The sequence below is a fragment of the Primulina eburnea genome, chromosome 13 (genome assembly GCF_022965805.1).
Source record: "Primulina eburnea isolate SZY01 chromosome 13, ASM2296580v1, whole genome shotgun sequence".
Classification (NCBI taxonomy): Eukaryota; Viridiplantae; Streptophyta; class Magnoliopsida; order Lamiales; family Gesneriaceae; genus Primulina; species Primulina eburnea.
This window is the reverse complement of record NC_133113.1, coordinates 21,501,397-21,527,688: the sequence shown is the minus strand read 5'-3', so window position 1 is coordinate 21,527,688 and position 26,292 is coordinate 21,501,397. Positions and strand designations below refer to the sequence as shown.

Here is a 26,292-nt window from a genome sequence, read left to right as displayed (position 1 = left end):
TCACCAAAATCTAAATAGAACATGTTTACTGCTTTTGAGTGTCTTTAACAGTCATGCTCTCAAAATTTCTATAAGCTTTTATAAAATTTATTTATAAGCTCATCGATTGATCATATCAAACTTATTTAATATAAATTCAACTCATTGAATTTATTATCTCAACGGGAACAAGTAAGCCAGTGCTTGTGTGACCCTCAATGGTTCATGGATACAGCTAGCCGTGGGTTCACAACTCTTTGTGATTCAGGACATAATCCTTTATTCGGGCTTACCCTAGTCAGCCCCATTCTTTTCATCAATATCTTGATCAAGAATGTCAGAACTCATTTCCGATTGCACCCATCGAATCATGGTAAGAGCGTCTAGTAGCATCGCCCCATGATCCCCTAGGTATCACTAATAGTGCCTGCAAAAACCAGTCGATTATGATTAACGTACAGTACGGTCCCTTCATCTCATATATCCCCATCGAATATGCAACCATTGGTTCATCGAGGGTTGCATATTAATTCGATAACTATGTGATAACTATAAATAGTGGCACCGCATGTACTGTTGGAGAACTCCTCTCTAACGTACATTTCATACTCTGGCCAGAGATTCCATGCACTATTATTTCATCAGATCACATAGGATATCTACACCCGTAGGTGAGCGGTGAATCCCCGACTACAATGCACTGGCTCATACATGTGTCGCAATTGTACCCAATCTCTCCACCTGATGACTCTCCTGGAACCGGTAAACGAGTCAAAGTTCAGCCTTAGCATATAGAGCCTCAGTGTTGTCCCGGGTCGTAAGGACTAATGGTGTACAATCATAACCACGGACTTATCCTCTCGATGAATGATAACCACTTGGAAAGTCCGAGGGAGGGTTGTTCGGTATAATCATCATATGACTACCTATCTGTATGTTTGGACATCTCCATGGCCTTACCAAGAAACGCGGTACACAACATTACAGATGTTAGTCTCGAGCTCAAGCGACTTTTATCCATGTTTTAGGCGGCTGAATCAACTAGGAACAGATTTAGATAATACAGTGTTTACAAATGAGTTTCAACATCGAATTACGATTCATTTGTATTAAAGTATAATCAAGGTCTTTATCTATGTTGTTCACATGGGTATACAGATAAAGAAATAACAAACCATGAAACATTAAATTATATTAAAATAAAGATGTTTATTACAATTGAGTCAATAAATTCCCTAGCCAACAGTTGGCTTACAAGCATCTAATCTAACAATATAAATAAAGTAAATATCATAATTTGATAAAACCATAAAATATTATTAAAATAAAGATTATTTTTACATAAGAATCAATAAAATTCAAGTCACAAGCTAGCTCGCTGGACACTTATTTTAACATCTTTGTATTTTGCACACCAAATTTGGATTTTCTTAAACTCATTCCACCTTTTATATCTCTTACACCTCTAAATTTTTTCCAAGAGGACGTAAAATGTCAAGAACATGACATTTATGAGTGAGATGTGTAGATTTGAAATTATCTACGGCAGTGCGCACAAGCACCCTAATTCAAGGTTGCAAGTTGCAATAACCTATAATATTTATTTTTTATATAAAAAATAGATATTTTTTTATACATTTAAAAATAGATTGAATTACTGATACATAAGATACATTAAAATTAAAATTTTCCGCATCAAGATAGTCATATTGTTTTACGATATAAATGTCATTAATAACATCGAAGGCATAACTTGTTTGTTAAGATCGGGTTTGGCCCGAATCTCACTATTTGACCCAGTTAGCAGCATACCCTGTAGTGTTTAGAGCACGAGTTTAGACTGGCGTTTTAGATTAGGTTCTATAAATATTTCGGTAAACATATTAAAAAAAAAAAAAAACTTGATCCAGTTTGTGTTTTGTTCTCAATTCTGGAGACTCGAAATTCTAATATTAGATTAGAACATATGTTAAAGTTGTATCAAATGATACTTATTTATTCTCATTTGTAAGGCCATAAAAAAATCATGACTCCACATGTAAAATTAAATATAAATTGTCGGATATACATTTCGGAAAAACAACCCCTCAAATTCCGAAACATTTATCCACAAATCCAATAAACTTTTTAGGAATATAAAATATAGGACAATGATAATTTTTTTATGGGAACAATAATAATGTTTCGAAACTTCATCTAATATGGTGAAAAGGAGTTAAAGTAGATGTTTAATCATACGGGGCCATCCTCCTCAACCATAAGATAATAACTTTTTAGCAAATATAGCTCTCTAATCATGATCGATAAGCTTTTGGTATCCGGATTCAGGACCATGCAAAGAAAATCTTCTCTTCAGCTACAAAATTTCTGCAAAAGCCCCATGTTTTATGCACTCGGCTACCGCTAGTTTCAATTGAAGCAGCTTCTCCCTAGCCAACTGCAAAATAAAAACCATTTCAAGTATTGCACCACAAATTCCAAGTTATTCGAAGGAAAAAATGGAATATTCGGGATGATCTAATAACATGGTCAGCAAGTATCGAAGCATAGTATCTTAGAGTGCATAAAAAACATAGGGCCAAGAACAAGAAGCTAAGTCCGACCGAACATAAAATCTTGTTCTTGAAAATTGATATAAAATATTTGGTTATCAATTAGCAACAACAATACATGAAACGGTTCCAGATAGACATTCTTTCCCCTTTACTTCTGTGGAGTGGAGATCAGAGATTAAAAGATTATGAGGTTCACATAGTTCTAGCTTGGTTTTTATTGAACAGATAACCAAAACCAATTCTGTAAAGTTGTTTGGATGCGGGGATGCGGGGATTCAAAATCCATTATATCAACAATTGTATTGATTTTCAAGCATTCATGATATTCGTGCCATTTGATATTTATGGTTCAAATATTTTCTTTAAACCAAATCCCTCCAACCAAATCAAATCACTCCAAATGCACTAATGAATTCATTCTCATTACTTGTAATTGGCCTTATCATTTGAGATGTGAGGTTTCATTAATGTCCACTGTAATATTCTGGAAGCAAGAGACATAAGATTTTGTAAACCTTATTATTAACAATTAAATAAACTCACTTCCTGAGCTGCCAAGATTTTTCTTTCGGCATCATCGAGCAACATTAACTGCTTCCTCAGCTTGGGAGAGAAACTTCTTGTTTGATGCTTCTACAGATTATACCACAAATATATCAATCATAATCACTATATAAGCATTTATTCCAAAATAACTGGGGTCAGTCACCACAAAGAATCACTGTAAAAAATTTGTCATATGAGCAAAGCAGCTGTTAAAATGATAAAAAGATCGTTGTGTAGAAGCTAAAGCTGGTAGCTATAGAAGCATCTCATGTTATGTCTTAAACAAAATTAGTTGAGTGCAATCACTTTTCTTAATCACTTACTTACACCAAGGGTAATGCAGCAAATGCAAATTTATTTATACACCTTAGAGTCTTTGATATGTTCCTTTAATGAAGGCACAGAGAGAACAGAGTTGATAGAACTGAAAATTTAGAAGCATACGGTCAAGGTTAGATCAACCATAAACTCAGAGAGATCGAGTATACGTCAATGTTGTAACCTAGTAGCTAAAGAAGCAAAGTGTTGCGACTTCACATTATAATAAATGCATTTAACATGCTTCAACTTTTCGTTGTTAAATCATGCCGTTCATTGTATAAGAAATGACTGGGTTGATTAGCAACACAAGAAGATCAATATACAACTAATGGACCATTTGTTTCTGTTAGGTGCTGTGACTCTGAAAGTATGAGTACCAATCAAGCATCTGCATGTCGCCAACTGAAAAATGAACAACAAATTTATGGAAAATGTATATGGGACTAATAATTTTTTAAAATGATTATTATGATTTAGAATTCTCAATTCATACCGTGTCTTTTCACATTTCTTTCAAGTTCAGTCCCAAGCTCTTCGAGATCTTCAATTAAGTGGTCATAACCTTGAAGGTGCTGATCCACCTCTAATTTAAATCTTTTATGTATGCCAACCAACTGCTCATGTTGCTCTGCAAGCACATATGAAACACAACTCAGCATCAAAACTAGACAGCATAAAAAATACCCACCTATTTCTTAATGCCGATCAATGACCTCTAGTTAAGATGCCAAATAGATGCTGCATGAGCCAATATTACATCGAATATAATAACGGCCTCCTGATGCCTTCAAAAGTTCTTGTGCATTTTAGCGGATCGACTGCAGACTGAAAATGCATTTCTAATGTTCAAAAAACATATTAGCCAGGAGGAAGCCAATACTAGGAGAGCGCAGGAAGGTTAAGAGGCCTCATTAACTCAGAGGAAATCCACAATTGTTTATTGAGTAAATCATGTTCCACTAAAACTACATCTGACAGAGATCTGCACAATTGCAGCTAACAAACATTTGTCACTTAAAATCAGTTATGATATTTTAATACTTGCATATAAATTTCATTGTTTTCTACATTATACAGATAAACACTCAGTGCAGAGCTGATAGAATCTCTTCGATGTTATGTAGGTGAAAACAGAGGATGTAAAATATGATCCACCATATTAGCTAACAATTCTGTTATGCTAACAAAGATAAATCTTTAATATGCTTTGATTGTGACTTAGTTAAAAAAATTATATGATATTAATTAACCAGATATTTTCTCAATTACACAAAGTTGTAGATTATATCATAAAGTAAATATGATTAATAATAGTTACAGCCCCTTGGATATCTGTTCGTGGATGTAGGCAGCAGAATCACGCAAATCTTTTATTATGTCACTCTTTCTTCGGCATCCTAATTTTGTTTCAAAATAAACATGTTCATATAATACTTTTTTCAGAAAAAGGCAATGCATATCATTTAATCATCAGTAACTTTAGTTTCTCTCGTTGTTTTTAGAGTTAAAAGAGTAAAAAAGAAGAAAACAAAGGGTAGAAATAGTAAATTCTATGGATTTGACTTGAGTTATCGGGTAACATGTGACCATGTTTGTGAAGCTCGGATTGAAGAGCTAGCTTGCAATCATAGGCAACAGAGTTGACTTTGCATAGAAGTGCCTCAAGTAGGGATGTAATCGAGTCGAGCCGAGCCGAACTTTTGAATGTTTGAGCTTGGTTCGTTTATAATCGGGTCAAGCTCGAGCTTTATTTAACGAATATATGCATGGCTCACGAGCTTATTCAAACCTTTATCGAGCCTAAACAAGCTTAATAAATATGAATTATACATTCAAATTTTCATTAAATTAATTAAAAAGTAAATTATATATTTAAAGAAAAATATATTATTCTTATTATAAATTTATTATAATAAATAATTTAATATATTTTTCTATATATTTCATAAATAATATGCAAAATCAATAAATCAAATATCAAAACTATTATTTTTTCATATAAAAGATTACTCATGAACTTACCAACGAACATATTCACGAGCTAAAGAGCCGAATAATGTAAAACTTGAGTTTGGTTTGTTTATCTTAACGAGCCTCATTAAACGAGCTCAAACGAGCTTTTATCGAATCGAGCTTCGAATAGCTCACAAACAGTTTGGTTCATTTACATCCCTAGCCTCAAGGATTGAGGCTTTGACATAGCTGAGCATGCATTATGCTAAGCTCATTAAATATCAACATTATATGGTTTGGTCCAACAAGATTAAAGCGGTAAGTTGTCAAACTTAGCTTCTAGAAACACATACCTTGAAATCTAGCATCCAGACATCTCCTTTTTAATTTACTATGATTTATCAGCTTTCCCCTGAAATTTACCAGATTAAAGCTCGAGAAGTCAATACATAGAATAAGTAAATCTGTCAGTTTCTACGCGCTTATGCATCTTTTTTCATCTGAGATTCAGCATGATGTAAATGCAAATATATTTCGTCAGCAGCCTCCATCAAAATTTCAGCAGATCTTTTGCCAATCATTGACTTCATCTTGGTTTTAACACGATCTAAAGCCACAGTAAGCAGAGCTACAGCACTGAATTTTGATCAACCAAATGTAAGAGGTTGGCAGCATTCCCCATAGACTTTTTTCGATCAAATTCAACAAAGACTACAGATACCTGGCAAATCCGTCCTCATGATCCTGTTCCATGCACATTTGAAGCTTGCTAATTTCATCATTTCCCGTTTCCTTGTGCAAAGGTGAAAAGAATATTACGCAATTGATGAAAAAAAGAATCAAGAAATAAATAAGCAGACTACTATAGGAAGATAGAGAAGCAATTTGATTAGCATCGGTAGACCTTTGAATGACTCTGAAATAGGACTACATCCAGTCACATCCACACCTTTCTCGTTGCACAGCCTTCTGCTTGAGCGTTGTAAACAATGTCTAGTAATACCAATTTCAGGAGGTAATGGCCCTAATTTCCTGCAACCTGCACATCCATGGGATAATGCAGCCTGATTTACTTAAAAGAAGATTGAATGATTTTGTAGCATCTTATCACCAAGCCAAATAACCTAAGTAAGCACCTGCTGTCACTGAGAATATGTGCTTGTTCAAACTGGATAGAGCAGAACCCTGTGAACTAATGACATACCCATTTGTGTGTGTGTGTGTGTTTGTGTGTGTGTGTGTGTGTGTGTGATGCTGCACTCAGAACATACGTAAAACCAAACTAAATTAAGGAGAATAATGGTGAACTGTCGAACCATTATGCTAGAGCACACCATATGTCTTGCGAGCATAATCATTTATTGTATTTTGGAGGGACTTGTAATATATTTGGTGCCTTCTCTAGAGGGTAAAGCAAATGATTGGAACATCAGTAAGAAACATGTGATAATGTTACAAGAAATTTTGCTGTAACCTTTAATATGAAAATCATCTTCGGATTTCTCGGAATCTGTAGCAGCCATAGATGATCCAGATATACTTTTTTCTCCATCCTGTTCCATCACAGAGGTTGGTTTCAGAGGAGGATAATCTTTCATCTCTCCACAGCCATCCTTTATACTTTTTTTTTGAGAGGAAACAGATTTATATTGAATAGATAGAAAAGATTACAAGGACGGATGATCACCATTAAACTAATACCAGGAACAAAGCATTGAGGATACAGATAATTCCACCTGCACATTTGATTTGTTTTCAGTTGACTTAAAAAAAATCAATATCTTCGATCTTCGGATGCTTTTCATATTGATTCTTTTCTCGGCATTACTCAGATCATGATCTTTTAGCTGAAGCCCGAACGGTGAACATCCAGGACTTTCAACTGTTGACTTTCTCTCAAAAGTGCAGTTCTCAGGATTATGTGTGTGGTCCCTTTTGTTCTTTGACAAAGAATTCACCGTGTCTTCTCGTTGATAGTTAAATTTTGGTGTTTCAACAAACCTCAACGTCCCAACATCACTTGCCGGCTCAGTGGTCACATTATTCGGCGAGACAACAGAATTCCTTATCTTGGTATCACTTTCTATCTCTCCGAGTATATTCCTTTTTCTGTCATTGGAACTGTTACAATTTACAGCTTTATTACCCTGCAACATGGATGTCCAAAGAGATGGTATCGATTTGCTCTTGTCGCGTGACTGCCACCTCTCCTCTGGATTTTCAAAATTCACTCCCTCGCTCTTGTCTCTTAGAGAATTACAATGCAAAAAACTAGTATCAACAGTTTCACAAGGTCTTCTAGATCGCTCTCTTCTAACTGGGAATGTATCCTTTTCCTGGCAATCTTTTTTATGGCTAGTGGAATTTTTTGTTTCAATTTTGTTATGCTGCTTTTTACTGGAAGCTTTCTTCCTGGTCAAAGAATGAGTCAGTGGTTTTCTGATTATATGTTCAGGCCTTACAGAATCACTTTCAATTGTGTCCGAATGTGGATTTGTCTTTTCATTAGAACCATCCTTTCCATTTCTCTCTAGATTTGGATTCAGATCTTTAGAGCCAATTTTTGTAGGCCGGACACCAGCGCACTGCTTGTTCGGTGAAGAAACCTTTCCTATAATTTCCCAGAGCTTCATTCTCAAAGTTTCATTACCCCCAGGTTCAGTTCTCCTGTTCTTGTCCTTTTCAAGATCTTTTTCTGGCAGAAATCCTGATTTTGGTGAAAGAGTCTCAACATTCTCCGCATTGCTTACATTCCTGGCCCCCATAGCACAAGAAGCTTTACCAAATTTATCCAGTCTGTCTTTGTCTGATTCTAAGCCAAATCTCTTACAGGCAAAAAGTTACACGGGATGATCTACCGATGCTTCCTTTGATCGCTTTAGTGTTCTCGTGGCAACTTGGAAACTCTGAGTGATTTTAGCATCGTGAACTGCTGCAGAAGAGGATACTTTATATTGAACGATTTAGTAGAAAACCAAGGGAATGCATCCTTCTGCAAATCTTGCACAGATTTTTCTACAAAAGGAGTATGCCCTTCACAATCTTCTACTAAATTCTCTTTTCTAGAAATCGCATTTTCTGCTACTTGCTTCGCTGCTTTGCTGCCGCTTTTCGCTTTCATCTCATTGGGAGAATCAACCAGAACCCCAACTGAGATCTTCCTGGATTGACTGCAGCCATGGTAATTGCTGCCAAAACTATGGTACTCACTCATTTGTTCCTACAATATTTTAATATTTTGAAAACCAATCAGGTATGCCATTTTCATGAACTACACAAAAAACAGACATTGGTGACAAGGCTAAAGAGCATGGGCATTGCAAGTTTGTAAATCATGATATTCTGGAAAAGCCAACCAAATATATCTGTAACTGAATTCAATTTTTTTAAGAGCTAATATAAACTCTCTCCTCTGGGCCAACAGAATAGAGTTGCAGCCTACTTATGGCAGATTACTCAAAATACTGCAAGTCTAAAACTTAATCACCAGCAGCATAAAATATGAATGATAAGAGAAGAAAATGTTATATGTGCTGGATAAGTAGTAAGAGCTACTACATACCTCTCGCAAATTAGGCAGTCTGTCACTTTGTTTTTTGACACTTAGCAAAACTAGCAGGATCCAAAGAAAAATCTCTCAGAATCTGAAAACCAGCTGCGAAATATCTCATAATAAGTCGGAGTAACATAAATATGATCCTAAACAAGTCATGTTCGACAGCTGAAACCTTAGGAAAGATAAACAAGATGCTTCTTGCATATTACAGGTGAATACGTGGATCTGATGCTTGTTCAAATGAAAATGCGAGTTTTCAACGAGTTGATTTCAACAGAGAAACACATAAATTGACCGCTGAAACATTAATGTACGAGAGGGCTTTGAAAATTTCACACAATTCGTTGCCAGTACTTGAATTTCAGGACGGCAATACGAAAATATAATGAATGAAAAAGCGATATACGCTCATCCATCGCAGATTAGAGACATCGATAAATTCGCAACTTACAATAACGAGATGAGAAGCGCCGAGTAAATCTGCTTCACATTCCACTATTCTGATGCAGGACATCGGAGTACACTTCCGAACATGTTTAAAATTCGCGTCTGGGTCTGAATTTGGGGATTTGAGCGGGAACAGAAGAAGCTGAATTCGTGATGCTTATATATGACTATACGGATCTGGCGGGAGACGAACGCATGGCTCGTGTAAATTTCTCTTTTTTTTTCAAAACTTAATCTCAACGGTCCGGGAAATCTACGATAGTCCCCGTGCGCAGTGCGCACCTGCCACGTCATTTCTTTGATTTCACCCATCCACTCTCCAAAATTGACCACCTTCGTCTCCTTTTCATGCCACAAAGTCAAAATTTTGTAAAAGTTCTTTTTTTTTTAAAAATATAATAATTATTAAATATAGATTTTAAAATATTGGTATGATTTTCACAATTAAAATTTGAAATAGAACAAAAGAAATAAAATTTCATAAAAAATGTTATTTTTGTATATATTGAATTAATTAGTTTGATTTCAAAATAATTAAAGATATTAAATATCATATGTAAAAGATATGATACTTTGACAAATGCTAATCAATGATTATTATTATAAGGATTATATCATATACTGTTTTTACAGCAGAAAATAACTTAGAGTCTTTTTATTGTTCATTAAATCTCTTTTCATGAATTACATATTCAAAATTTTGATTGAAGATTGATTTTACAAACTATACATGTAATTTTTTTAGTTATACAATTTAATAAAATAAATATGCCTATAACATATATATTTGTTATAGATAAATTTTTTTCTTTTTTTTTTAAATCGTACTATCTTTTAAAATTAAAATTAAACTCTTTGCTTTCAATTCTTTGTTAAAAAAACTCATAAAATATGTTAATTATTCTACTATTGCATATATAGTTATAATTTTTTCATATATCTTTTTTTTGATACTATAATTTATTACTGAATTAGAAATTGAACTAAAAATATAATTACAAAATTACAATAAAATCATTTAAAAATGTAGAGAGAATTAAAAGGATTAAACATTTAAATGTAGTATAAAGATGAGTTATTTGATAAAATTAATATAAGAGTTATATTTTATTCTTGAAGTGTGTATAGAAGGTTAATTTTGTCATTGCATAATTAATAAACAATGCCCTTTATCCACTACTTTTATAAGTATATATATATATATAGATAGAGATAGAGATAGTAGAGATAGAGCATACTGATTCCTTTTACGTACTACTGAAAGTTTGGATAATATATTGGTGCAAATTAATTATACTGTATAATATTTTGCATCACAGATATATTTTTAAAAGAAACGGTTTCATAACAGATGATGATCCTAGGAACAATACCAAGCTAGCTATCTCAAGTAATCAATGTTCAAATATTGATCCGATTTGAGGTTGAGTTTGCAAAGCTAGGAGTGTGGATTTTGGATGGATCATTATAGGCCAAGTTGGTGAGGTATGTGAGCCTGTTTTAGCCACTGCGCACCCTGAAGGAACGCCGCTACGGTGTACCTGGTGGCCTCCTGCGGGCTGAGGACCTTGAAATGCTTGAACATCCTGCTCCTTCCGGCAGTGTTGGCGCCAGGGCCACGGTTTGCAAACTCGTAGTATTGGCAAGTGTTATGATAGAAGTAATTGGGGTCGGTTGTGCTCCATGGCATCCAGCCCTCGGGGCGGATCAGGTCTCCCAGTTCACTCTGCATCACCACTGTCAAAGCTTGTGCCTTCCATGGGCGGCCTAGGTATGTGGGGATTTGGAACCTGGCGGGGAATAGTTCCTTCTCTGGAACAATCCTGCAGTTCTGTAGGACCAACCCGTTGCTGCCTCTCGCGACCTCTTTCCCATCGGCCGTGACGGTGTTGAATTGATTGGCATTTGGTCTCCTCACTACGATCAAGCTGTTTTGGATCACAGCATCGCCCATCCCGAAAATGAAGTCGATGGTGCCAGAGATGACGCAGTCGCGGTAGAACTGACGGGAAGTGTGATAGTACAGTGTATCTTGGTATCCCTCGATGTGGCAGTCAAATATTGCTGACATGTCACCGTTTATACGGAGAGCAACGGCCTGGTGCCCATCAGGACCAGCGGTGTTACGGAACGTCAATCTCCGAGCAATGAATCCAGGTGCGTTGTTAGCTGCATATATACAGAGAGAACATTAATATTGATTATGGTTACTAGATAACAAACATGAGTTGGAGTATCTGCATGCATTGAACTTACAGAATGTGGCAGTGTTCATTGTTCCTATCTTCATGATTCCAAAGTTTCTTTTCCCAGTGATAATGGTCTTTCCAGGGCCATCTCCATAGAGAAAGATATTGGGCTTGCTCTTGTCAATAACAATGAATTCGTCATAGATTCCGGTCTTCACATAGATGATGAATCTACCCTTATAGTTCTTGGGATATGCATTGATGGCACTAGCAACGGTCCTGAATTGTCCACTGCCGTCTTTGGCAACAACTACGTTTGGCCTGATGTGGCCTCCCCGTTGTGCTCTCAACAGCCTACGGTCAGAAGTGTCAAACCAGCTTGGGTAACTGTTCAATCCCATCAATCGACGAGCGTTGGGCCTGAGATTGATCGGAACATTGAAGGTCTTCAAAACTTCGGAGAGCTCAGCAACAATGTTGATAGCATTGTCAGTGAGTTGAGTGGCATTGATCATGCCATTCTCGATTGCCGATTTGTACTCGGGCTTCTCGATTTGGTCCATGCACGAGGACTGGAGGGCATAGACGGAGGTCATCCAGCTCCTTAGCTCGTCCGCACGATCCTGGAGCGTGTGCATATCACTATCCCCCACCATGGAATAGGATGCCTGTAGAGTGTCGATGGCCTGATCTAGCAACTCCTTGCAATCCTCGACGGCCATGTGATTGTAGGGATCCGTTTCGTTGTTGACGACAGTTTTACTGGTGACCTCGAAGGATTTCTGGACTTCCTCCAGAGTGGCCTGAATGGCTGCCATGATGTAGTCCTTGGGGGTGGCGGTCTCGTTCCTGGCGACAGGTCCCAGGGTGCGGGTGCAAGCATCCTTGTAACTCGTGGGAGCGCAGATGGAGTCGATGGCCTTCATAGAGGCAGACGGGGCCTTCCCGCTTTCATTGTTAGCGGAGTTTTCGCTGCTCCGCACCACCGCTACGACACCAATGACAGCCCCCACCACCAGGATCAGGGACACCACTGAAATCCCTACTTTCTTCCCAGCTCCCATTTTTTTTCCTAGTTAATGAATCAATAAACCAATCCTATATAATCTATCTATTTTTCTTTTTCTCTTAGAAATTACTATGTATACACGAAACTAGCGAGCAAGCAAACTGTAGCTTGCCCGGGATATATAATCTGTGTATATATATCCCTTTATTGATCGATGCTTATTCTTCAGAAGATAAGTAAAGGTAATGATTGAGGATATATTGTCGAGGAATTTTGGGTTTTTATAGAATAGGAAGTAGATAATTTGAGTGTGAGTGTTAATGTTCCATGGCTTGCCTTAATTTGAGCCTAACATTATTACATACGTATGGTCTCAAAAAGGTCAAATGGAAACATCGTCTATAATCGAAGGTAGTGCACATTTCTTGCTCCAACACAACTTATGATTCTCAGTTATTCATTTCTTACCTCAAATTTACAGTACTCCCCAATTACTTCTTACCAATAAATTAAATGGATAATTTTCTTTATTAATTATTATTATATGTTATTAATTTAATTACTTTTCAGATTATATGCACACGCATTTGTTTATAGATATTACTGTATATTTTGTACACTAGCTTATCCAAATTCCACGCATGCAACAAAATTAGAGATTTTGTTTTGTGTTTTTGTTTTAGTAAGAGAAATTTGGTTTTTGTGTCATGCATGTTATGGTTAATGTATATAATACCTCCAGATATTATATAATATATATTTTATATGTGTGTGTCTAAACTTCAAATATATATATATATATATATATATATATATATATATATATATATATATATATACTATTAGATATTTTTATCTGGAAGAATGTAATGTAGAGTCAAAATACATCATGTATGTGTTAGAATAGGTATCCAACAAGTCAACCTGTAGTTTGGGTTTTATTGACTTTTATGTAAAAAAAAATCTTTATTTAAATAATATTTTACAATTTTATCCAATTATTACATTTACTTTATCTTTATATGCGTTCATGCAAACTGCATAGATAAATTTTTGACTATACTATAGGTACCATGAAGGTCTGACTATACTATAAATTTTTTGACTATCCAATTATTACATTGACTATACTATAGATAAATTTTCATGCAAACGTAATATTATGAAACTCATTAGGAAGCGTATTATATATTATATACATGTTCTTAGTAGATTTAAGCCGCCTAAAATAAGGATTTTTTGACGCCACGGTTCACCTAGGCTATACTAAAATAAGGATTTTCGAAAATTGGAATTATGGATTTCCAATTTTTTGACTATACTATAGGTACCATGGTGCAATGAATATAATATATAATGAACCGTGGCGGGAAATTTTTGAAAACATGCATCTTATAAGAAGTCTGGCTTTTGCTATTTTATTTTCGAATGAAATGACCTTTTCGAAATTTTCGAAAACATGTATATAAAATAAGGCAAAATTACGGTTGTAACTGAAATGACCTTTGGTGCTCCAGCTGCTGATCTTTGGCCTTTCAGATAGCCAACCGTAACTGTCCATATTGCCTATATATAGGGGCAGCCTCAAGTCCTTCAAGACACTCAACATACTCTCCTGCATTCTTATATTTTCGAAGCTTTGTTTGCTCTGTTATCTCGGCTGCTGCTGTTCCAACCAGCTGCTGTTTCTCTGCCGTTGTTCTGCCCGTGATAAAGTTCAGGTACTTCTTCAGTTCGCCGTCGTGGTGCCTTGTGCTACGGTACTACTGGTTTTCCGTTGTATCCTGGGAAACAAACGTCCACGTTCATCCTCGCAGCACACACCGGAGGGGACGAATCTGTTTTAAGGACACTGTATTTTCATACAGGCCTCGGTTTGATTTATTTTTAGCACTGTCCTGCTGTTTTGTTTATCGTACTGCTTCGCTTGTTTTGCACGTTGCTTTCTGCTCTGTACCATTCCATATATTTTGTAACAATCTTAAAACAGATTACTTATTACGAGCTTTGTTTCAGATATAGCTACTGAAACTAACGTGCAAAGGGAAACTGTTCAAGTTGTCCCTTGTAATGTCCGAGAATTAATCACTGTCAATCAAAGACTATTGACTTATAATTTAACATGATTACGAAAGGGCCAACGGAGACACGATTTAAGATAATGTACGGTCATTTATTTGAATTTCAGAGTGTGTTGCCGAAGCAACACCGCACCCGCGCTCCTGATTAGACCGCACCCGCGGTGAGGAGGCAGTAGGGTATGCTATTTTACAGAATGATCACCGCAACCGCGGTCCAGGAGAGAGCGCACCCGCGGTCCCGAAGCTACCGCACCCGCGGTGCAACGTGGTTTGCAAAAATTGTGCCACCTCGCTGTATGCATGCATTGATATATATATGTAACCAGCTTCGTTTCCCCTTCATTTTTCCGAGAAAAGAGTCGAGAAAAGCTTTGGGGGAAGAAGTGAAAGATCCTTACGCCTTTTGTGAAAGATCTGTCCGTTAGATTTTGAATCCGACTTCGGTAGTCTGTTCCTATCAACGCAGGCTATAACTGGACGTAAGTTTTACTACGTTTTGACATGTCTTGAAATTATGATATTGTCAGAATTGAATGGAATTCGTATATGATTTTCTTGACATGTTAGACAGCGTAGAATCGAAGTCAGATTGAGAAACAGATTGAATATGGAATTGTTATGAATTTCAGAATGAAATTGACTAGAAATTATATCAGATTTGTATGATGGTTGATTGTAAATTATTGAAATTAGTAGATATTGGTTTGATATCACCGGTATCGCAGGATTGTACTATTGTACTGCCAAAATTCGATAAAACAGAGATATCGTGATTTGATTAGAATATTGATACAAAATATTGGTATTGTCATTGCCAGATTGAACAGTGACAGACTTTGAATCAAGACTTCGATTGTATCAGAGCGACAACAAGAAAGGTATAAATTAATGTTGATTCGAGATTGCACAACTCGAGTTAGGTTTGACTTGAGTTTCCCTAAATCACATACTTTATTTTATTGCATTGATATTTGCAGATTATCAGATTTGATATGTTTAGTCTATTGAATGATAGCAGAGCCAGAGTTTGAGTTTAGGGCAGATCAGCCTAGCTAGGGCAGAACCGCCGAGTCTTTCTCAGAACCGATAAGAATCTAGACTTACGGTGTATCGATGAGCTTTAGATGTAGATCGACGTCTATTGTAGACACTCGATACAGCATACCAAAGTCTAAATTTAGATTGGGATCCCTAGATTAGAAATGAGTCCTAGATTTAGGTACAGATTTGTATCGATTCATGTAGTCAGATTTGAATACAGGTTTTTAATGATTGTTTATGCTTTTATATATGTTTTATATGATTGCATTGATACATTGTTTATACCGGGATATTTATATCTCACTGGAGTTATCCGGCTGTTGTCTTGTTTGTATGTGTGCATGACAACAGGTGGGACAGGTACAGGGTCAAGAGTGGTGATTCCGGACTTGGACTAGAGATATGGTTTAAACACTTGATAGTTAGGTGTTGAACCTGAGATGTAAATTATTGTATGATGTTGGAGATTTATACTTTTATACTGATATGTATAGAAGTTTGATTCCATTACCTTCCGCATTTTAAAAAAAAAAAATTAGACCATGTGTATTATAATTGATTAGATTAGTCCCAATGACGATTTAAAAGATGATTAGCGTCCGGGTCCCCACATCCCTCCTCAAGTTGTCCCTCATGGTACCCCACGTGCTGCTGCGGTTTCTGTTCCAGCGAGTCACGGTGAAAAACCCAAGAAGTTTACTAGTGTGAACTTCAAAAGGTGGCAGCAGAAGATGCTGTTTTACTTGACGATGCTGAACCTGGCTAGATTCCTCACTTAGGATGCTCCTAAACTCAACGAGGGTGAGGGAGATGTTGAATCTGTTAGTGCGGTTGAGGAATGGAATCATTCTGATTTTTTGTGCCGAAACTATGTACTAAACGGATTGGCAGATTCGCTCTATAACGTGTTTTGCGAAAAGAAAACGGCTAAAGAGCTGTGGGAATCCCTTGACAGAAAGTACAAAACCGAGGATGTCGGGGCCCAGAAGTTTCTTGTTGGTCGCTTTCTGGACTTTAAGATGGTGGATTCAAAGCCGGTTATCAGCCAAGTTCAAGAACTCCAAGTGATTCTTCACGAGATTCACGGTGAGGGGATGACTTTGAGTGAATCATTCCAAGTGGCTGCTATTGTTGAGAAGCTACCACCAGCTTGGAAGGATTTCAAAAACTACTTGAAGCACAAGCGAAAGGAAATGAATGTTGAAGAGCTCATTGTTCGACTTCGCATCGAGGAAGACAACAAGGGTTCGGAAAGGCGATTGTTTTCTCCTGTTTCCGCTAAGGCAAATGTTGTCGAGCATGATCAAAGCTCGAAAAAGAGAACATTTTCTTCCTCAAACAAAAGGTTGAACATGGGACCCAAAGGAGGCGTTTCAAAGAAGAAATTCTCGGGAAAATGCTACAATTGTGATGGCATGGGTCACAAGGCGTATGAGTGTAAGAAGCCAAGGAGAAACCGCGAGGTGAATGTAGTCGAGAACATATCTCAAGAGGTTTCGAATATGAATCTATGTGCCGTAATATCAGAGTTTAATCTTGTGGGTTCTAACCTAAGGGAGTGGTGGATCGACACTGGTGCCTCGCCATGTTTGCTCGGACAAGGAGATGTTTGCTATTCTTGAGGAATCTGAGAATGGTGAAAAACTATTCATGGGAAATTCCGCTACCTCTGAAATCAAGGGTCAAGGGAAAGTTGTTCTAAAGATGACATCTGGAAAAGAACTGACGTTGAACAATGTGTTGTATGTACCTGACATCCGCAAGAACTTGGTGTCCGGGTCGCTTCTTAACAAGCATGTTTTCCGCATTGTATTCGAGTCAGATAAAGTGGTTTTGTCTAAGAGTGGAATGTTTGTTGGCAAAGGTTATGTTTGTAATGGTTTGTTCAAACTAAATGTAATGGCTATTAAGCCCGTGATGAAAAAAGTTAACACTTTTGCTTACTTTCTTGAGTCTTCTTGTTTATGGCATGGTAGACTTGGACACGTTAATTATGATACAATTCGTAGATTAATTAACATGAAAAGCATTCCTGCATTCCAAATTGATAAAAAACACAAATGTGAAACTTGTGTTGAGGCAAAACTAACGAGATCATCTTTCCGAACTATTGAAAGAAATAGTGAACCACTTGATATAATTCACAGTGATGTATGTGATTTAAAAGGTGTACAAACTCGTGGTGGAAATAAATACTTCATTACTTTTGTTGACGATAGCACAAAATTTTTGTTATGTGTATCTCCTCAAAAGCAAGGATGAAGCTATTGAAAAATTTGCCCAATATAAGAGTGAAGTTGAAAATCAACTTAGCAAGAAAATTAAGGTGCTAAGAAGTGTTCGTGGAGGTGAATATGAATCACCATTTGCTGAGTTTTGTTTTCAACATGGGATCAAACATGAAAGAACTACACCTTATTGTCCTCAGCAAAATGGCATTGCAGAGAGAAAGAATCGCACATTAAAAGAAATGATGAATGCGTTGCTATTAAGTTCTGGTTTACCACAGAACATGTGGGGGGAAGCTGTTCTAACAGCAAATTACCTTTTAAATAAGGTGCCCCGAAAGAAGCAAGATAAAAGTCCATATGAGTTATGGAAAGGTAAAAGTCCTTCCTACCAATATTTGCGAGTGTGGGGGTGCCTTGCCAAGGTAGCAGTACCCACTCCAAAGAAAGTAAAGATAAGACCAAAAATTGTGGATTGCATTTTCATTGGATATGCTCAAAACAATAGTGTGTATCGTTTTCTTGTACATGAATCTCAAATACCTGATATTCACAAAAATACGATAATGGAATCAAGAAATGCTTCGTTCTTTGAACACATGTTTCCATGCAAATCTAAGGAAGAATCAAGTTCATCCAAAAGATTGTATGAAACAATTGATGAAGAACAAGAGCTTGATCAAGACATTGAACCTAGACGTAGCAAGAGAGCTAGGACTGAGAAATCCTTTGGTCCGGATTTCATCACTTTCATGATGGAAAGTGAACCCCAAAGCTTCAAGGAAGCAATTAGTTCATCTGAGGGACCTCTATGGAAAGAGGCTATCAATTCCGAAATGGAATCCATTTTACAAAACCATACGTGGGAATTAGTAAATCTTCCTCCGGGTAGTAAACCACTAGGATGTAAATGGGTTTTCAAAAGGAAAATGAAATCAGATGGAACCATAGATAAGTATAAAGCCAGATTGGTAATTAAAGGTTACCATCAACGTGAAGGGCTTGATTACTTTGACACATATTCTCCTGTATCAAGAATAACCTCTATTCGTGTGATACTTACGATTTTCGCATTGCGGAATCTTGAAGTACATCAAATGGACGTAAAGACGGCTTTTCTAAATGGAGATTTAGAAGAGGAAATTTACATGGAACAACCTGAGGGATTTTCTGCGATTGGGCAAGAAAATAAGGTTTGTAAACTGGTGAAGTCTCTATATGGCTTAAAACAAGCACCAAAGCAATGGCACGAAAAATTTGATAAAGCCATGATGGAAAGTGGATTTAAATTCAGTGAATGTGACAAATGTAACATAAAAAACACTGAAAATGGATATGTCATTTTATGTCTTTACGTAGATGACATACTTATCATTGGTAGTAATGATAAGATGATTAAATCCACAAAGAAATTATTGAACTCAAGATTTGACATGAAAGATTTGGGCCTAGCCGATGTGATCCTTGGAATTAAACTCCATAGAACATCAGAAGGGATAGTCCTAAGTCAATCACATTATGTTAACAAAATACTTGAGAAATTCAATAATGATGCCTCTGCATTGGCTAGAACCCCGATTGACACTAGTCAGCATCTATCAAAGAATCGAGGTAAGAGTATGTCTCAATTAGAATACTCTCGAATCATTGGAAGTCTGAGGTACTTAATGAGTTGTACAAGACCAGACATAGCCTATGCAGTAAGCAAATTGAGTAGATTCACGAGCAATCCAGGAGTTGAACACTGGAAAGCAATTATCAGATTGTTAAGATACTTAAGGTACACTAGTGATCATGAGCTGCACTATACCAGATATCCTGCTGTTATCGAAGGATACAGTGATGCAAATTGGATATCTGATATGAAAGACTCAAAATCTACAAGTGGATTTGTGTTCACTTTAGGAGGTGCAGCAATTGGGTGGAAATCTTCTAAACAAACTGTAATAGCCAGATCCACGATGGAATCTGAGTTTATAGCTCTTGACAAGTGTGGTGAAGAGGCTGAATGTCTGCGTCACTTTTTAGAAGATGTTCCAGGATGGGAAAAACCAGTGCCGGCTATATGCATACATTGTGACAGCCAATCTGCGATTGGTAGGGCACAAAATAATATGTATAATGGTAAGTCTAGACATATACGTCGTAGACATAATACCATTAGACAACTACTCTCAACTGGAGTTATCTCTGTTGACTATGTAAAGTCAAAGGATAATATAACGGATCCGCTAACCAAAGGGTTAAACAGAGAGTTAGTTGCGAAAATGTCAAGGGGAATGGGGCTCAAGCCTATAGAATAAATTGGTGTGAAGGAAAACCCAACCTACGCTGACTGGAGATCCCAAGAACTAGGTTCAATGGGAAAACATAATCGCACTAATTTGGAGAATCACTATGCGGGTTATCCCTAATCCATTCCTATTATGAAACAGTGAATGTTGAGGATAAGCTTACGGCTTTTAATGATTCTGATAAGAAGCAATATAGAATCACCTATGTGAGAGAAGTGGGGCCGCTTCGAAGGAATTGCAGGGCTCAATTCTAGATCCTCTTGCAGGACCAGTAGTGTGTTCATGGCCAAAACGAACACAATCATGAGAACTGAATAGTATTAGGAAGAGTCTTGTGTGAAGTATATCTTAACTCACACAAACGGCTGTACAGTTCAAAGACATCATGTCTACTGTCAACCAGTGAATTATTATGCTTTCACAAGGGAAGGTTCAAAGGGTAATACCTACCTATCCTATGCAAGATTCAACTATTGAACTTTATCACGAAAATCGTTGAATATCTTTCAATTTCCATTCATGTAGGGGATTGTTGGACTAAAAGGCCTATTGGGCTTTGTATCAATTGAATGGGAAATTGGACAAGTAATGCCCAATAGTTGGTAAATGGGAAATGTCCCACATTGGAAAATGAACATAGCATTGGTGAGCTTATATTGAGTTGCACTTTATGGAGGTGTAACAATGATTGGTCAAGAGGCTCTCTCTCGCACACACAGGCACAGGGGGGTGCAAATCATGGGCCCGATTTGCAGTGGAAAAAGGCTTGACTTGTGTGCAAGCGTGCGAGCGCGACCTGGGTGCGTCGAATGTCGGACCGATCAAGGCAAAATTTCCCGCCACGGTTCACCTGGATTTTGCTATTTTATTTTCGAAAATTTGAATTATGGACCAAGACCTTTGGTATTTAAGCTGACCCTTGGTGTTGTAACTGAAATGACCTTTGGTGCTCCAGCTGCTGACTTTTGGTGCTCCAGCTGCTGACCTTTGGCGTTTCAGATGGCCAACCGTAACTGTCCATATTGCCTATATATAGGGGCAGCCTCAAGTCCTTCAAGACACTCAACACACTCTCCTGCATTCTTATATTTTCGAAGCTTTGTTTGCTCTGTTATCTCGGCTACTGCTGTTCCAACCAGCTGCTGTTTCTCTGCCGTTGTTCTGCCCGTGATAAAGTTCAGGTACTTCTTCAGTTCGCCGTCGTGGTGCCTTGTGCAACGGTACTATTGGTTTTCCGTTGTATCTTGGGAAACAGACGTCCACGTTCATCCTCGCAGCACACATCGGAGGGGACAAATCTGTTTTAAGGACACTGTATTTTCAGTACAGGCCCCGGTTTGATTTATTTTTAGCACTGTCCTGCTGTTTTGTTTATCGTACTGCTTCGCTTGTTTTGCACGTTGCTTTCTGCTCTGTACCATTCCATATATTTTGTATAACACTATATTAATAGGATTCCTTAATCCTAGTGTTCTTACGACTCTTAATTTTCATTATTTTAATTTTCATATAATTATATCATGTATTAATCAACTCTTGATAATTCATTTTATATTTATATACACATCTTTATATCTTCATATAAAGTATATAATATATATACATGCACATATACTATATTCATAGACATATTATTTAAAATTAAATAATTATTTTTAAATTTCTTTGATTAATTTATTTGTTAATTAATTTTAGACCTCTCTTGAATATTTTATGAGAATTATATACATATTAATAGTCACTAATATTAATACTATTATGTAATTAATAAATTTTAAATTCATTAAATAAATAATTGTGAACTCATTATAATTTTGATTGACGATCTGACAGCGCTGATATATCGAGGATACAAATCTTGTTCATATAATAAAAAGTGAAAAATTTTGAAGATCAAATTTCCACTGATCCATTTTTTGCCAGTTTTGTGAACTTTTTCATCAAAACATGTAGTTTCAGCTTTCATTTCTTTCATCCGGTATCAAATTATAAACTCCTTTATAAGTATTATGTTTGATCTTCATCAAACTAAAAGTCATCAAATTCAACTTCTTATACTTGAGTATCTCAACGGGAACACGTAGTCCGATACTTATGGGATTCTCAAAATTTAGGAGTACAACTAGTTGTGAGCTCACATCTCCATGTAATTTAGAATAAAATTTATTATAATTCGGGTTGACTCTAATTAGCTTCATTCTTTTCATCGACACGTTGAACATGAATTTCAAAACTCATTTCTGATTGCACCTATTGAATCATGATAAGAGCGTCTAGTAGCATCGCCGATGATCTCTTAGGTATCCCTAATATTTCTTGCAAGAACCTTAAGTTATGGTTAGCGTACACGGTCCCTTCAACTCATATATCCCGATCGAATCTGCAACTATTGGTATGTCGAAAGTTGCATAGGAATTCGATAACGATGTGATGTATCTTTGAGTAATAATAATGACAAGGTATGTGCAACTGAGGAAACACTTTTCCAAAATGCACATGTCTTACTCTGGCCAGAGATTCCTTACACTATTAACTCATCAGATCACATAATATATCTTCATCCGTAGGCAAACGTTGAATCCCGATTACAATGTATTTACTCCTATATATTTCAAAATTGCGTCAAATCTCGTTACTTGATGACTTTCAATGGAGTCGTTAAATGGATCTTAACTTAAAGTTCTCGCAGACACTATTAGTGATATTTATGAGATCATGAGTTGATGTTACTAGATGCTCTTACTTTGATCTGATTGGTGCAATAAAACTTAAGAACTTCTTAATCAATCATTCTTAAACTTTCATAAATACTCAATATAAGTTCATGAATATAATGCACTTTTATTTTCACACACACAAACACACACACACACACACATATATATATATATATATATATATATATATATATATATATTTTTTTTTTTAAATCCAACATAAACTAGTGTAAATAGTTATTGATATTGACACCCAGCAACTTTCACTGATCCGCTGCATCAAATTTGATACTCTTGTTGAATCTGGAACATAACATCGCAAAGAAGTACTTGAATTTTCCTCATCAAAGAAAAAAATTAGAGACAATTGAGCGTGCTTGTTTGCAATCCTTTTGCACCTCTATTATATATTCAATAACGTTAATTTAAGAATTCTACGGTGTTTTGTTGCATGCGATGCTCTGAAAAATAATTTCAACAAATATTTGTTTGTGAGATTTTGTTTGTTAATCAAGATCCATTGATCAAACTGCAGGAGATCGGATTCATTTTTTATATACATATATATATATATATATATATATATATATATATATATATATATATATATAATATATATATATATATATATCCAATAGATGAGTTTCAACTCATTGATAGGTATTAAAGTGAATACGATATACAATTTTGATATGTAATATTTGATTGTCACCTCATTGATAGGTACGAAAGTAAACACGATATACAATTTTGATATATTGTCTATTTAGTATGCTCACTTATATGACATTCATATATTAGATACGATATGCTTCATGATATTTAATAAATAAATATTATCTCATTGATAGGTAAAAAATAAATACGATCAACGTAGAATATATATAAATAAAAACATTGATCTGGTTGCACTAGTGACATTAATTAAATTTTTAGAGCGGACTTGCCTTTCCTCTGTTTACGTAATGGGCACATCTTTAATTTTCTGAAAGCCAAAACATTTATCAGAAACCCTACAACTGTTCAAAAAAAGATGCACATTCCTGCGCACACCGCCTCATAACCCAAGGCTTTCGGCAAGATGCAGATCTTTGTGAAAACCCTAACGGGGAAAACGATAACCCTCGAGGTGGAATCCTCGGACACTATAGAAAACGTCAAGGCGAAGATCCAAGACAAGGAGGGAATTCCGCCGGACCAGCAACGCCTCATCTTCGCCGGGAAGCAGCTCGAGGACGGCCGCACACTTGCCGACTACAACATCCAGAAGGAGTCAACCCTCCACCTCGTCCTCCGCCTGCGTGGTGGTGCGAAGAAGCGCAAGAAAAAGACCTACACCAAGCCGAAGAAGATCAAGCACAAGAAGAAGAAGGTCAAGCTCGCCGTTCTCCAGTTCTACAAGGTAGATGATTCGGGAAAGGTGCAGAGGCTGAGGAAGGAGTGCCCCAACGCTGAATGCGGTGCCGGTACTTTCATGGCGAATCATTTTGACAGGCACTACTGTGGTAAGTGTGGACTAACTTACGTGTACAATAAGGCTGGCGGCGATTGATAATCGGATGCGAGGAACCACTTTATTTCTATATCAGTCGAATTGTTGTGGGTGACAATATCACTATTTTCCATAACTTTTTAATCAAAGTGTTTGATCTACGATTTAGGTAAGTTCCCTTTGCGTTTCACCGATTGAGAGTTTTGGTTCTTATCATTTATGAACAATGTATACCCTGAAAAATTCTGTGAAAGCTCAATCTTTTTGGAATAGGCGTGTTCTATTATGGTGAATATGTTATGTTGGTTCTTTGGCTTCCATTTTATTGTGCAACGTTCTGGAATCGCGTAGAATTTGGAGTTGGGTGCAAGATTTCAGTTTTATCGTGCTTGCCCTTGTATTTCAGTTCTGCTTTGAGTTTTTTTCTTTTGTTACAAGATTCTGTTTAACCGTAGCCAGGGCATTTGAATTTTGAATAGTTGTGAATAGTAATTATATATGATCCCGTTACTAAGACGGTGGGGGGACTGAAGTTGGCTGCTTGCTGAACTATATCTGGTGCCGCCTGATCCATTGGAATAGGTTGTGGAGCATAGACAATTGGATCCCCCATGAATGCATGTAGGATTTCAGCCGTTGGCCTGTGCTACACCCGATGGGTAGGTGAGGTGTTGATCGGTTTTCTGCGCTCTCCAGTCTCCTCTTTGTTCATGTATAGAGGTGTACCTGTGTGGGTAGTTTTGTTCATGTATTGGGGTGTACATGTGTGGGTAGTTAATTTTAAGTTGTTAGTGTCAATCTAGTCAACTTGTGACCTGTGTTTTATTCACTTATTTAAAAAATATATTTATTTTAATAATATTTACTGTTTTATTCAATTCTGACATTTACTTTATTTGTATACACATGCAAGCTGCATAGATAAAATAATTGAATATGCAAAATGTATCATGATGTCTGCCTCTCAACGTAAGATCATGAACTCAAAAGAAAGTGTAACATATATTTTAAACATGTTCTTATTCGAATCAGCCGCCTAAAATAAGGATAAATCTCGGTTGAGCTTGAGACTTACTGTAACGCCTGAAAATTTGAAGGTCCACGCGAACTACATGCATTCAAGTTATTAAATTCCTTGTGTATTTTAATTAATTGTTTTAATTGCATAAATTAATTATGTTGTGCTTATTGACATGTTTAAAATATATTTTTCTACATTGTTGCATTAAAATGTATTTTTAAGGGTTATTCGAGTTGCGATCGAGGAACGGAGACAGCTGGCTGAAAAATGGAAAATGTTTTTATTAAATAATTATTTTTAATTATTTAAATTAAGGGTGATTCTTTTTCTTATTTTTGAAAATAAGGAGTTTTGAGGTGATTTTATACGCGAGATGTAATTTTTATCGGTGTCGATTTTTCAACAAAAACACGAACGTATTGGCAACTCGACTAATAAATTCACAAATTTTATTAAACAAAAGAATTTTAAAAGCATTATTGGGTTTAATGGGCCTAATTAATCTTGTTAGTGGGTTTAGTTACCATTAGTCAGTGTTCTAAATGGCGGTCGAGGCGGCCGTCTAGGCACCGCCTAGGCGGTAGGCGGCCCTCGACCGCCCGCCTACGCATGAGGCGGTTGTTTAAGGCAGTCCAAGATATACGGCGGTGGGCAGACGGCCGAGGCGGGTGGAGGCGGCGAGCGGGCGGACCAAGCGGCGAGCAAGAGGGCCAGGCGGCCGGGGCGGGTTATTTTAAAATTTTGGAATTTAACGGTGATATTTTTTTTTGGTTTTCACTGCTTACTATCAAACTAAGGAAGGAGTACAAGGAACATCTCCATTAGAGAACTTGACGAAGATTTAGATACATCGGAGGAGGAGA

At 36.6% G+C, this 26,292-nt stretch overlaps 3 protein-coding genes and 1 pseudogene across 3 annotated transcripts; 2 read left to right on the top strand and 2 right to left on the bottom strand.

Annotated features, from left to right (window-relative positions):
• Positions 1-2,058: 2,058 nt before the first annotated feature.
• On the bottom strand, positions 2,059-9,679 carry LOC140810360 (meiosis-specific protein ASY3-like; annotated as a pseudogene).
• A 938-nt stretch (positions 9,680-10,617) lies between these two features.
• On the bottom strand, positions 10,618-12,808 carry LOC140810843 (pectinesterase 4-like). The gene is made up of 2 exons (XM_073168742.1): positions 11,614-12,808; positions 10,618-11,526 (listed from the first exon to the last, which is right to left on the bottom strand). The coding sequence occupies exons 1-2, from the start codon at positions 12,608-12,610 to the stop codon at positions 10,823-10,825; spliced, it is 1,701 nt and encodes a 566-aa protein (XP_073024843.1). The 5' UTR covers positions 12,611-12,808; the 3' UTR covers positions 10,618-10,822.
• A 3,502-nt stretch (positions 12,809-16,310) lies between these two features.
• LOC140810359 (uncharacterized) lies at positions 16,311-17,299 on the top strand. The gene is made up of 2 exons (XM_073168230.1): positions 16,311-16,355; positions 16,457-17,299. Exons 1-2 carry the CDS (start codon positions 16,311-16,313, stop codon positions 17,297-17,299), a joined length of 888 nt encoding a protein of 295 aa, XP_073024331.1.
• A 6,620-nt stretch (positions 17,300-23,919) lies between these two features.
• On the top strand, positions 23,920-24,791 carry LOC140809421 (ubiquitin-ribosomal protein eS31 fusion protein-like). The gene has a single exon (XM_073167038.1). It carries the CDS (start codon positions 23,998-24,000, stop codon positions 24,466-24,468), a length of 471 nt encoding a protein of 156 aa, XP_073023139.1. The 5' UTR covers positions 23,920-23,997; the 3' UTR covers positions 24,469-24,791.
• The last annotated feature ends 1,501 nt before the right edge of the window (positions 24,792-26,292 follow it).

What these genes read in the sequence shown, in the direction of transcription:
- LOC140810843 (XM_073168742.1), bottom strand. Translation starts at nt 12,610, where the DNA reads ATGGGAGCTGGGAAGAAAGTAGGGATTTCAGTGGTGTCCCTGATCCTG. An exon ending in AATGAACACTGCCACATTCT is followed by an intron (nt 11,527 to 11,613) that starts GTAAGTTCAATG and finishes GTATATATGCAG; the next exon opens with CTAACAACGCACCTGGATTC.
- LOC140810359 (XM_073168230.1), top strand. Translation starts at nt 16,311, where the DNA reads ATGGTACCCCACGTGCTGCTGCGGTTTCTGTTCCAGCGAGTCACG. An exon ending in TTCTGTTCCAGCGAGTCACG is followed by an intron (nt 16,356 to 16,456) that starts GTGAAAAACCCA and finishes TTCCTCACTTAG; the next exon opens with GATGCTCCTAAACTCAACGA.
- LOC140809421 (XM_073167038.1), top strand. Translation starts at nt 23,998, where the DNA reads ATGCAGATCTTTGTGAAAACCCTAACGGGGAAAACGATAACCCTCGAG.